Source organism: Syngnathus scovelli, chromosome 17 (assembly GCF_024217435.2).
Source record: "Syngnathus scovelli strain Florida chromosome 17, RoL_Ssco_1.2, whole genome shotgun sequence".
NCBI lineage: Eukaryota > Metazoa > Chordata > Actinopteri > Syngnathiformes > Syngnathidae > Syngnathus > Syngnathus scovelli.
In genome coordinates, this window is record NC_090863.1 from 3,294,399 (window position 1) to 3,307,995 (window position 13,597).

Consider the following 13,597-nt stretch of genomic DNA (forward strand, 5'->3'; position numbering starts at 1 on the left):
TTTGTCTGATTGATTCTCAGTCTGCTTTCAAATCTTCCAGTCTTACATTCTGGGATGGTCAATTGCTTTGCAGAGATAGCTTGGGGACAGCATTGTCTGTCGCCTTTGTTTCTGCATGTGGCAGAGCATTACAAAAAAAAAAAAAAAAAAAAGGTAACAAATTGGCATTGCATGCATCTTTTTAAGAATTGACTTTTTCTTTAGATTCTGGTATTTGGTAGAATCAATATATTGTTGAGTTAAGAATACTTTTGGTTTAAGATAGACTGACTTAACACTAATAATAATAATAATAGTAATAATAATAATAATAATAACAATAATAAGTGTAATGCATAGAAACCCCTTGATTTTAAGTTTTACCGTATTAATCCCATGAATATTTTGTCAGATAGGGGAGATGCATATACTACATATGTATTCATGCTACGTCCAAGTTATGTCTCTTTGTTGTATTTACACCTTTTTTTTTTTTTTTAAAACAATGCCTCTGGGAAGGTTGTTTAAACATTGTGTGGAAAGTTGTTTACTCTGGTGGAACAGGGAGGGGGGGGGCATCACTATAAGAGATCAGTGACCTTGATTTACAAATGATGTAGTATGTGTTTGTTCTATGCAAATAAAAAATATGCTTGTATACATTGAGTTCTAAGGTCATTCCATCATTTCAGGTATGCTCTCAACTTAAAAAAGCTACTCAGGTGTGTTGCTTAGTGAGTTTGGTATTTGTTTTTATGGCATTTTCCAAATGGCCCTGTTACCTGTCAAACAACTGAATATTTTTTCCACATTTACTGCAGTAAGTAAAGTGTTTGTAATAGTATTTATTTTCTTGCTGTGAATAGTTTGTCACATTGTCTTAACTTTTAATGACTCAGTAACAGGAGGCTGCCGGGGTTGCCAATGAGTGCAGGGAACGGGGCTGATTTGGGAACTGGGGTGACGCTGGCGGAAAAAGGAAGGCAGCAGAGCGCGAAGCTGACGCACGGCAGGCCGAGATAACAGAAAATAAAGTGGCGGGTTCCAGCACGGTGCGAGACATACTAACAATATGGCGGTCAACGATGACACTTCCCATAGCAGGGAGACATTTGTCTTCATTTCTATACTCGGCCCAAGTGTTGTGACTAACAAATATGAAGGAGTGAAAAACTCATGGCGAAATCTGGTGTGGGGAGAGGCTACAGAACTAATATGAGGAGACATGACATTAACAAACTCAAGTGCATAATAGGGCAACCAGCTCACCATAAATACGAGAGTTGAAGCAATTAGTAGAGCGGTAGCCTTTTTGTTACGCCTGTGCGCAGCCAAAGACCCCCTGTAGCCATGGAGGTGCGAGATGATAAGGCCACAGTTGACGGCAATACAAAGGAGAGGGCCGACGTAATAGACAAGGAAAGCCGGGATCAGAAAAAACAGCCAGTCATCTCGGCCTACTGACCATGTGCAACCGCCGTTAAAGTCGATGTAGGTGAGTTTGGGTAACGCCATGGCTACTGAGACCAGCCAAATAGCCACAACGACTGATAACCTGCGGAAGAGAATGGGAGAGTATTAAAGACAGGCTGCTTTTTTTTCTTCTCCATTAATGGATGTGTAAACTTGAGCAAAAACGTTTAGTGCAAAATTGACCTATATTTTCTATAGAAAGGTTTCAGTAGAACAGATGAATTAAGCTTAATTGAACTGGACTCAAATATTCTATGCTGAAAGTTAAATTTATGAGAAACAATTTCACCAGCTTCTGATCAATTTGAACTCCAAGATACTTACACATATGTCAAGTTCACAGGTCAAAAAGTCAAAAAGTCAAAGTCTCCTTTATTGTCAATTCCTCCGCATGTCAAGACACACAAAGAGATCGAAATTACGTTTCTCACTATCCCAGGGTGACAAGACAGAGTTCACAGCGCACATACAAGTAAACAACACAGGAAAAATAAAACAAGAAGATGAACAATAAGAGTGATAGCACGCTAGCCGCTCCCGATGCACAGCAGAGTCCGGAAAGATGACAGTCAACCAGGCCACTGTGAACACGAGCACACAGCAGGCACGCACTGTCCGGTTCGTGGATCCTATCAGGCGAACACAACCCATCTTTTCGTCCTGCGAACGAACGTACGCCAGGAGAATGGAAGGCACGGCTGGGCGACCTGGGTTGGCTGCAAGCCTGGCCCGACGTCTCCGCGCTGGCCCCTCTTCCGCTGCCTCGCAGACCCGCTGCAGACCCGCTGCCGACGCATCCCAACAATGCTCCAGGACGGAGCAGTCCGAGCTCACGACGCAGTCCAACCGGGGGAGGAAGAGCAGGCCAGTCCGGCGTCGCTCCATGACGAAGCAGTCCGAGCGCCCTTAATCTCTCCGCACCAAAGTCCAGAACGCCATAAAACCCACTTCCGCCGATGTTGAGCAGAACATGCCCGCCGCACTAGTAGCACGACGTATCACACGAGACGGACATACACAAAACTGCCGGACAAACACTCAGTAAACACTCACAAAATACCGAACGGGACAGAGAGTGGCCGCTGCGTGTGCACGCGCCGCCATCTTGTCCCCGGTGCAACAATATGGTAGCGAAGCACAGACAAAGTAGCCAGGCTGAAAATTTCCACTCCCACTGTTATGGAAGTCATGAATCCCAGCAAAATGCAGCTGGCATCTCCAAGCTGCCAATCCTGGAAAGCAGCACTCAGAAGCACACAGGGCAAGGTGAGCAGAGCACCCATATCTGCCAGGCTTAGGTTCAAGAGCAGAAGGGAGGTCGGCTTTGAGCGACTCCGAGGATTTTTGATCAAAACCAACCACAGGAGAAGGTGACCCACCAACCCCCAAAGGAGAGATACCAGGCTGACCAAGGGCAGCACCACATTAAACGAGATGGTAGTTGTTGGAAATGATATACTTTTTATCATTGGATTCTATGTATCTACTTTTGTGTGCAAGACTCTCCGCAGTAATGTCACCTCTCTGGCTGGAAAGGAGCCCGAGCTGGTGTGCGAGGCAGAAAGATTCCGACTAGATATAGTCGGACTAGCCTCCACACACAGTTTGGGTTCCGGTACAAGCCCTCTCGAGAGGGGCTGGACTCTCTTCCACTCTGGAGTTGCCCACGGTGAGAGGCGTCGAGCAGGTGTGGGTATACTTATTGCCCCCCGGCTGGGCGCCTGCACATTGGGGTTCACCCCGGTGAACGAGAGGGTAGCCTCCCTCCGCCTTCGGGTGGGGGGACGGGTCCTGACTGTTGTTTGTGTCTATGCACCAAACAGCAGCTCAGAGTACCCACCCTTCTTGGGGTCCCTGGAGGAAGTGCTGGAGAGCGCTCCTTCTGGGGACTCTATCGTTCTACTGGGTGACTTCAATGCTCACGTGGGCAATGACAGTGAGACCTGGAAGGGCGTGATTGGGAGGAACGGCCCCCCTGATCTGAACCCGAGCGGTGTTCTATTGTTGGACTTCTGTGCTCGACACGGATTTTCAATAATGAACACCATGTTCAAACATAAGGGTGTCCATGTGTGCACTTGGCACCAGGACACCCTAGGCCGCAGTTCGATGATCGACTTTGTAGTCGTGTCATCGGATTTGCGGCCGCATGTTTTGGACACTCGGGTGAAGAGAGGGGCGGAGCTGTCAACTGATCACCACCTGGTGGTGGGTTGGCTCCGATGGTGGGGGAAGATGCCGGTCCGACCTGGCAGACCCAAACGCTCTGTGAGGGTCTGCTGGGAACGTCTGGCAGAATCTCCTGTCAGGAAGAGCTTCAACTCCCACCTCCGGCAGAGCTTTTCCCACGTCCCGGGGGAGGCGGGGGACATTGAGTCTGAGTGGACCATGTTCCGCGCCTCCATTGTTGAGGCGGCCGACCGGAGCTGTGGCCGTAAGGTCGTTGGTGCCTGTCGTGGCGGCAACCCCCGAACCCGCTGGTGGACACCGGCGGTAAGGGATGCCGTCAAGCTGAAGAAGGAGTCCTATCGGGCCGTTTTGGCCTGCGGGACTCCGGAGGCAGCTGACAGGTACCGGATGGCCAAGCGGAACGCGGCTTCGGCGGTTGCTGAGGCAAAAACCCGGGCGTGGGAGGAGTTCGGTGAGGCCATGGAGAATGACTTTCGGACGGCTTCGAGGAAATTCTGGTCCACCATCCGGCGTCTCAGGAGGGGGAAGCAGTGCAACGTCAACACTGTTTACAGTGGGGATGGCGTGCTGCTGACCTCGACTCGGGACGTCGTGAGTCGGTGGGGAGAATACTTCGAAGACCTCCTCAATTCCACCTACACGCCTTCCATTGAGGAAGCAGGGCCTAGAGACTCTGAGGCGGATTCTCCAATCTCTGGGGTCGAAGTCACTGAGGTAGTTAAAAAACTCCTCGGTGGCAAGGCCCCGGGGGTGGATGAGATCCGCCCAGAGTTCTTAAAGGCTCTGGATGTTGTGGGGCTGTCATGGCTGACACGCCTCTACAACGTTGCGTGGACATCGGGGACAGTGCCTCTGGATTGGCAGACTGGGGTGGTGGTTCCCCTCTTTAAGAAGGGGGACCGGAGGGTGTGTTCCAATTACAGGGGAATCACACTCCTCAGCCTCCCTGGTAAGGTCTATTCAGGGGTGCTGGAGAGGAGGGTCCGTCGGGAGGTCGAACCTCGGATTCAGGAGGAGCAGTGTGGCTTTCGTCCTGGCCGTGGAACAGTGGACCAGCTCTACACCCTCGGCAGGATCCTCGAGGGTGCATGGGAGTTTGCCCAACCAGTCCACATGTGTTTTGTGGACTTGGAGAAGGCGTTCGACCGTGTCCCTCGGGAGGTTCTGTGGAGGGTGCTTCGGGAGTACGGGGTGCCGAGCCAACTGATAAGGGCGGTTCGGTCCCTGTATCACCGATGCCAGAGTCTGGTCCGCATTTCCGGCAGTAAGTCGGATTCGTTCCCAGTGAGGGTTGGACTCCGCCAAGGCTGCCCTTTGTCACCAATTCTGTTCATAATTTTTATGGACAGAATTTCTAGGCGCAGCCGAGGCGTTGAGGGGGTCCGGTTTGGGGACCTCAGCATCGCGTCTCTGCTTTTTGCAGATGACGTGGTGCTGTTGGCTTCTTCAGGCCGTGATCTCCAGCTCTCGCTGGAACGGTTCGCAGCCGAGTGCGAAGCGGTCGGGATGAGGGTCAGCACCTCCAAATCCGAGTCCATGGTCCTCGATCGGAAAAGGGTGGAATGCCCTCTCCGGATCGGGGATGAGATCCTGCCCCAAGTGTAGGAGTTCAAGTATCTTGGAGTCTTGTTCACGAGTGAGGGGAGGATGGAGCGTGAGATCGACAGGCGGATCGGTGCAGCGTCGGCAGTAATGCGGACCCTGTACCGGTCCGTTGTGGTGAAGAGAGAGCTGAGCCAAAAGGCAAAGCTCTCAATTTACCGGTCGATTTACGCTCCTACCCTCACCTATGGTCACGAGCTATGGGTCGTGACCGAAAGAACGAGATCTCGGATACAAGCGGCCGAAATGAGTTTTCTCCGCAGGATGTCCGGGCTCTCCCTTAGAGATAGGGTGAGAAGCTCGGTCATCCGGGAGAGACTCGGAGTAGAGTCGCTACTCCTCCACGTTGAGAGGAGCCAGATGAGGTGGCTCGGGCATCTTATCAGGATGCCTCCTGGACGCCTCCCTGGGGAGGTGTTCCGGGCATGTCCCACCGGTAGGAGACCCCGGGGACGACCCAGGACGCGCTGGAGAGACTATGTCTCTCAGCTGGCCTGGGAACGCCTTGGGATCCCCCGGGATGAGCTGGATGAAGTGGCTGGGGAGAGGGAAGTCTGGGAGTCCCTCCTGAAGCTGTTGCCCCCGCGACCCGACCCCGGATAAGCGGAAGAAGATGGATGGATGGATGGATGGACTCTCCGCAGTATGTGACCATCTAGCCTTGTGAAAATGATTTGGGGGCATATGGCCGGCTAATGACTGGAGTCATTAGCCGCGCTATACAATAAGCCCCATAGTTAGCTAGACATGTTCAGATCATGAGATTGTCATGGGATGGCTGAAGCAGACAGAGGTCTCATTTAAGTTGAAGTCATGAGTACGACACCGGGATGTATTCCCAGGGCCACTAAAGACTACGTTTTTGTTAAGCTAATAGTCATGAGACGTCCAATACTGCTCCGTCCACGAGAGTATCCCCTTTGTTCTGTGGTAATGAGATATAACTATGGAATGTATTTCCTGCCTGTGAACCTACCCGATCATGTACACTTGCCCAATTGTTTCTTTCTCAATAAAAAGCTCGGCAAAACTCAGAGCAGAGCGCGAATCTCAGCCACACTTGCTGTGTCTGGGGTGCGCCCTTCTGCGCAGGAGAAAACGCTAAGCCAAGAAAGACCTACCGTCTCCGAGATTGATTTCAGATAAATGTTGTCAACCCAACATTTTTGGGGGCTCGTCCGGGATTTCCTGAAAATCTGCTCGCTGATCCGAGGAGTGTTGAAGACGCTGAATCCGTGCACGGCAGGGGTCAAAGGACGCCTGAAGAAAGCCCTGGGGAGCGACGTTCATCCACCAGGCCGGCGAAGTCCAGTTCAGCACCTCTCGGCGGTGACGATTGACGGAATCTTCAAGAGGAATCTCTCGGAGACTTGGTGAGATCTCTTCGTTGGCCGCGTGGTTGGGGTATTTCAGTCCCCAGAAAAAGGGTACCCGGGTAAGGGCGGCGGAGTCCTTGTTGTGAATTCCAAATAATAGGGATTCGGTCTACAGATGTACTTGTAGACGTAAATACACCTCGTTGTGTTAAGAAAATTCCGTGGTGTGAATGGTAGCACGTATCACTCGGTATTGTGCTGCATGTAACATAGTGGGAAGAAATAACGAATTTCTGTGGAAGCACAGGCAAGAATTCCTCACCAGTAAACTGGTCGAAGCAGGAATTACCACAGAAAGTTGTTATCCCACTAAAGAAACATTCCAACTTTAGAAATCCCTAGGATTTGACAGTTGGACCAAATTGATTAAAATGGGGGGCCGTCAAAGTGTTACTGACAAGGTATCAGGAGATGAAAAGTATATGTTAAATAACTTTCCAGACAGTATCGAATGGTTGACAAAATGGAACAAAAAGTATGGTGTGACTGGTCACCTTAAAGTAGATCAGTGGAAAAATGTAGTTGCCAAACTTGAGGCTAGTGTGATCATGAAAAAAGGAAAGAAAAAAGAAGAAAAGGAAAAAGAATTGGGATGTGCGAAGTTATGGTTAAAAGAGGCTGAAAAACGACGCATAGCTGGACTAAAAGCTAGAGAGGACCGAAAAGCACAGCAAAATAAAATGACTGGTACAATTTGTTTTGTCAAGCCAGAGGACAATGAAGGACAAGGAGGACAAAGACAGAGACAAAATGACGTGGCACCACAAGGACTTGACGGAGTGAATGGAGAAGCAGTTCAAGCACAACCTGAGCATTCCAGTCTATATCCCTCGAGGGAATTACAGGCCGCAGCTAGAGCTGAAGCCAGTGTGCCCCCACCCTATTCTCCGGTTTCTCAGCACACTAGACAAAAGACAAGACGAATGACAGTCCAGCCGCAGGCTGTCCCAGACAAAATGACTGAACTAACACGCGACAAATACTCAGACGAGGAAGGTGACGACCCGATAATGGGCAATTATCCCATGATTCAGGTCCCTAATCCAAATGCCGACGGACCAAATAATCAACACATGTACGTGTTTCGACCTTGGTCAAACAGAGAGTGCAGAGAAGCTGTTGAGGGAATCCCTGATCCACAAGAGGATGTAGAATCCTGGATCAGAGACATGGAAGGAGTAATACACTCATATAGATTAAATGGTAGGGAGGCAGGAGAAGCTTTCCAGTGCTCCATCCCTCGTTTATGGGGAAGAGTGAGGGGAGATTACACAGGTAGAACTAATCAAGGGGAAGTTTTTCAATACCCAAATGATGGACAATTAAGAGGTCCATATTTGGCTCAATTAAACGCTTTATGGAACCGATGTAGAACAACATTTAGGAGAAGAGCTGATTATGGACGTTTGGCAGGGATAAAACAAAAATTGGGTGAGGATGTTGATGACTTTAGAGTGAGATTTGAAAAAGAATTTAGAGTTCACAGTGGAATTCCCGCAGACGACCAAGACGCAGGCCCCTACCAACAGCAATTAAAAAATGCCCTTTTAAATGGAATGGAATCCAAAATCAGTGAATGGATTCGGAAACACAATGTAGAGGTAGACACAGCTAGTGTTTCCACTGTAATGCAATGGGCTAGACATGCTGCTAAAATTGTAAAAAAAACCTAAAACTCCAACAGGGTCAGCTGGAGTGTTTTGGGAAGACTCGGACTGCGTGGAAGAATCAGAATTCTTCTATCAGAACCACCTGCCCTATCGAGGCCGAGGTGGACGCAGAGGAAATTTCAGGGGGAGAGGTAGAGGATCAGCTTCCAAGAATCCTCCCCGCTGGTCTGGCGACCCCAATGCCTGCTGGCATTGTGGAGAAAAAGGCCACTGGGCCAAAGAATGTCCTAAAAAGAAAAAAGGACCGCGGCCAGAACAGAGCGCATGACTAAATGTTGAAGACAGGCATGATCTCTTGGATGTTTTTACAGCAGTCGAATCATTGAGTCACTTAAAAGAAAAACCATTAATAGATTTAATTGTTAATGAACAAAAAGTAACCTTTTTGTGTGATTCCGGCGCCTGTACATCAGTTTTAAGACACAAAGTTAAGGGCCTGACCACTGGAAAACAGTCAATTTGGGTCAAAACAGCTAATGGTCAGACATACTTGGAACACATGACCCTACCACTAAAGGTTAAAGATCCAGAAACAGGCAGCGTGATTTCAGCACCAGTTGTCTATTCACCACACTGTCCTGTAAATCTCCTGGGAAGGGACTTAATGTCAGCCCTGGGCATAGCTGTGTTCCCACTAAAAGATGGGATGACAGCAGCCAGAGTGCCACACCTCTTACTCACAGAGGATGATGAAGCCGTTTACTATTCACTTGATTTCCCACACTCCCTCTGTGACCGAGAAACTGCAGATCTGATCAAATTTGCAAAAACCAGTATTTCTGATTTACAAGATGAAATGCAGTACACCAAATTACATGTCACAATGAAAGTTTCACCATGTACAGATCTGAGCTTGCCATCAGATAAGGAGGAACTAATAAATACACAGATTCTGCATGATATGCAACATTTAGCCCCTAAACAGGAACAGAAAATGTGGATAGCTAAAGGAGCACAACTGACAGACAAAGACATATACATTGTAAATGATAAGCCTGTTCTCCCTAAATCCCTTTTTAAAGCAGCTGCGATTTCGACACATGGAAGTACTCATGTGTCGACAGGGGGGATGCAGGAGCTAATATCACAACACTTTACAACATATGGTTTCAATTTGTACTCAAAACTTTTTTGTAGAGCATGTGAAGTATGCATAAGAAATAATCCACAAGGGAACGTAAGGCCAAAAAGAGGAAAATTCCCGGAACCAACATACCCGTTTCAAATGTTGCATATGGACTTCATAGAACTAAACAGGTGTGGATTGTACAAATACTGTTTAGTCCTAATCAATTCCTTTTCAAGGTGGACAGAAATAGTCCCAGCAAAAAATGCAGATGCTATAACAGTAGCAAAGGCTATCTGCAAGACCATCATTCCCAACTATGGAATCCCAGAGACCATTTACAGCGACAATGGGCCACATTTTGTCAATTCAGTCATTAATTAATAAAGTTGAGTCTAAGTCTAAGTCTAAGTCTAATAAAATGGCTGAACATTTGCAGATTACATTAAAAAATCATTGTTCCTATCATCCATCGAGTGCTGGCCTTGTTGAAAGGACCAATGGAACAATTAAAAATAGACTAACCAAATGCATGGCAGAAACAGGAAGACCATGGCCCGAATGTCTAGATTTGGTAAAACTCTATATGAGGATTACGCCCTGTAGCAAGGGTTTAACCCCTTATGAGATCATTCATGGCAGAGCATACAGGCTCCCTCTGTTCTCACATGATCTAGACATAGCCACAGAAGAGCTAACTTTAGCTGACTACATGATCAAAACCATGCAAATGAAAGAAGTCTCAAATGCAAATTTACTGCCCTCCACTCCTTTATCCCCACAGGATGACTCTGCGAAACCAGGCGACTGGGTCTTCATCAAAGTAATCAAGAGAAAGACGTGGTCTTCACCCCGGTGGGAGGGACCATTCCAAGTCCTACTCGCCACACCCACCGCTGTCAAGATTGCAGAAAGACCCAGCTGGATACATCTCAGCCACTGTAAACTGCAGAGAGTGCTTGGCCCCTAGGCCCCGGTCAGGACGAAGTCTGGCTACAAAGGGGGTGTCAATTATAGTTTGGCATCAGTCTCAAACCGGTGAAGATCTAAGAATCCTGACCATTTAGCTCCCTGGGGGTTCAAGTGGCTCTGTGGAACTGAACAGAAAATGGCACTCAGAGGAGTGCATGTCTGTGCTGTGGCTGTAGCATGCTTGCCGATGACATGGAGTGTCCAGGGTCCCCAAGGGGAAAGGGGAACTCCCACCCGAATCAAGAGAATGACGACCGAACTGTTGACAAAGTATATAACGATAAACCCAGATATACCACATGCAGACATCCCTGTTACAACATCTCCAGGCCATTCACAATAGTGGCAAAAAGTTCTGTTGTCACACCCGCTCCAGTGACTCTCGAAGTGAGTAAAGCCATCTCACATCCCTTGTGTTTCCGACGAAGACGTGTTGATGGAATAAAGGTGGGAGATACAAAGCGCTGCATCACCACCGCACTTCTAGAAGGTACCAGCGAGACCTCGATGAATACCACAGTAGCAATCAGACAAATCCTAGCAGGAGGCGAAAATCCCCATTCTATCATCGGATGGTGGCTCTGTGGTCGCCGAGGCTACGCAACCCTTCCCGCACGATGGGATGGCACATGTGCCCCCGTATATGTGTCAGATCACACTGTGTTCCTCAGTCTGACACATTTTCAGGAACATCATCAACGAAAGACCCGTGCAGCTGTGGCTCCCACCTTCCATCCCTACGACAGTGTCTGGGGCTCAGACGTACCAGATGAATACAAGCTTTGGAGCACAGGACAAAAGGTGGCGCTCACACTCTTTCCACAGGCGGGTGTGGCTAAAACTATTCTCAGAATAGAAACCATGGACTACAGGTTGAAGAGCTTTGCCAATTTTACTCTTGAAGCCCTTACAGGTTACCAGACAGAGCTGCAGGCTCTGAAAATAATGGCACTACAGTCCCGAATGGTTTTGGACCTCCTGACTGCCGAAAAAGGAGGTGTGTGTGAAATAGTTGGTACTTCCTGTTGTACCTACATCCCAGGAGAAAATGACACCCACATCGAATATGCGCTACAAGGACTTCGGAACCTCCGTAAGGCTATGTCCCAAGATGAAGCTCCAGCCAAGGATGCCCATCCCTTTTGGTGGCTGTTTTACGGTGATTGGAGGCAACTTCTCTTGAAGGTTGCAATTGTTTTAGTTGCCATACTGTTATTTCTCTGTATTTTTACATCGTGCATCATACCTTGTATTCGTCACATGATGACTAAAATGTTGACATCAGCGTTTGCTGTCCAGAATATCATGTTGGTCCAGCGTGAACAAGATGAGTGGGACCACCTTGCGTAAATCACCTACCTGTCTATTTTTCTTCCTATTGATGATCCAAAAGAAAAAAAAGAAAAAAAAAAAAAAACAAAAAACATTCCATTATGACGAACTCAGCCAAAGCCGAATGGAGAGCTGTAGTTCTGATAAACTCTGGAATGTAAATTTTCATGCTTTTTGATGGTACTATACTATATTGTGTAAGCATATACTCATTTATACACATATGTAGTTATTAGTTGATGTTTTGTTTTCCCATGAATTCCAATGTTAAAAACAGGAGGGAATGTTGGAAATGATATACTTTTTATCATTGGATTCTATGTATCTACTTTTGTGTGCAAGACTCTCCGCAGTATGTGACCATCTAGCCTTGTGAAAATGATTTGGGGGCATATGGCCGGCTAATGACTGGAGTCATTAGCCGCGCTATACAATAAGCCCCATAGTTAGCTAGACATGTTCAGATCATGAGATTGTCATGGGATGGCTGAAGCAGACAGAGGTCTCATTTAAGTTGAAGTCATGAGTACGACACCGGGATGTATTCCCAGGGCCACTAAAGACTACGTTTTTGTTAAGCTAATAGTCATGAGACGTCCAATACTGCTCCGTCCACGAGAGTATCCCCTTTGTTCTGTGGTAATGAGATATAACTATGGAATGTATTTCCTGCCTGTGAACCTACCCGATCATGTACACTTGCCCAATTGTTTCTTTCTCAATAAAAAGCTCGGCAAAACTCAGAGCAGAGCGCGAATCTCAGCCACACTTGCTGTGTCTGGGGTGCGCCCTTCTGCGCAGGAGAAAACGCTAAGCCAAGAAAGACCTACCGTCTCCGAGATTGATTTCAGATAAATGTTGTCAACCCAACAGTAGTGTTGGTTGAGACCACATTGAAAAGGAGATTGACGATGGCGGGCATAATGGAGGTCAGGTGTGGGGAAGGAACCTTCTTCCTGTAAAAGAAGCAATCAATGAAAGACAGCTTGGAAGTCAAGGAAAGGAATGGGTTTTTGTGCAGCACAGGAAAGTAAGTCATTCTTATCTAGCAATTTCACAGAGAGGACTGACAAGAGGGCTTCACATCGTAATAGAACTGCGATACATATATACAGTAGAATGCAAAAGCCAACACTTGACAAAAAAGAAATGAATCAAAGCAAACGCAAATGTGTTTTCAACTGCTTTGAAAAAAATGTTCATGTTCACAATGTTAGACATCTCCAAAAAACACAAAACTGCTTAAACAATCCCAATTGTACATCGATCAACTCCCATTTCTTACTTTGACACGGATTATACACAACCACAGCTACAGATGGGAAAATGAAGCTTCAAATTAGCTTCATGAACCAGTTGTAGTATTTTTTGGCTCCTATAGATGGCACGTTGATTTAATTAAAGGGATTTGAGAAGTGGTGGGTCAGTGGGCTTTCGGACCCATGTTGTGCACAGGATGCCATCTGGGGGAGTTAAAAATACAACTGGTTCATAAAGCAAATTTGAACCTTCATTTTCCCATCAATCATTCTTTCATGCAATTGTGGCATCAACTCATGTTTTCTTCTCTGGGATCTTCTTTTAGTTATTCAAAAACAAAAACTTATGCACTTGTGGAAAAATAAGCTTTTATGTGCTTCCTGAACCGACTCACTGACTTTTTTAAAGATTTTTTTTTTTTTAAATAAATGTAGGAGCAAACTTTGAACCTATTAGTGACCCATAAGGGAGAGATAGCAAAAGATAAACTAGCATAATAGGCAACAAATATAAACGTAATGCAAACAAGCCAGATCAAATTCCTAGAGCGACACCGATTTTTTGGAAAACTCATCTCATACATTCTTTATGCGGATAATAGTTGCACTACTTGGCATCGAAATCACCTGCGCTCAGTCGGCAATGACTGTCAGGCCTGATGATTCAGATGTGACGGT

General features: G+C 47.1%; 1 protein-coding gene and 1 long non-coding RNA gene across 2 annotated transcripts; one reads left to right on the forward strand and one right to left on the reverse strand.

The window, feature by feature from the left end:
* Positions 1-348: 348 nt before the first annotated feature.
* Positions 349-2,999, reverse strand: si:ch211-119o8.4 (somatostatin receptor type 5). Its single transcript, XM_068648666.1, has 2 exons — positions 2,513-2,999; positions 349-1,526 (listed from the first exon to the last, which is right to left on the reverse strand). The coding sequence occupies exons 1-2, from the start codon at positions 2,919-2,921 to the stop codon at positions 850-852; spliced, it is 1,086 nt and encodes a 361-aa protein (XP_068504767.1). The 5' UTR covers positions 2,922-2,999; the 3' UTR covers positions 349-849.
* Positions 3,000-10,668: 7,669 nt separating this feature from the next.
* LOC137839615 (uncharacterized) lies at positions 10,669-12,245 on the forward strand. Its single transcript, XR_011085626.1, has 2 exons — positions 10,669-11,129; positions 11,233-12,245. It is a non-coding gene; the product is annotated as an uncharacterized lncRNA (long non-coding RNA).
* The last annotated feature ends 1,352 nt before the right edge of the window (positions 12,246-13,597 follow it).

Coding starts and splice junctions, on each gene's coding strand:
- si:ch211-119o8.4 (XM_068648666.1), bottom strand. CDS start 2,921: ATGATAAAAAGTATATCATTTCCAACAACTACCATCTCGTTTAATGTG. Junction 1,527..2,512: donor GCCACTCTCTGTCCCGTTCG/GTATTTTGTGAG, acceptor GCAGGTTATCAG/TCGTTGTGGCTATTTGGCTG.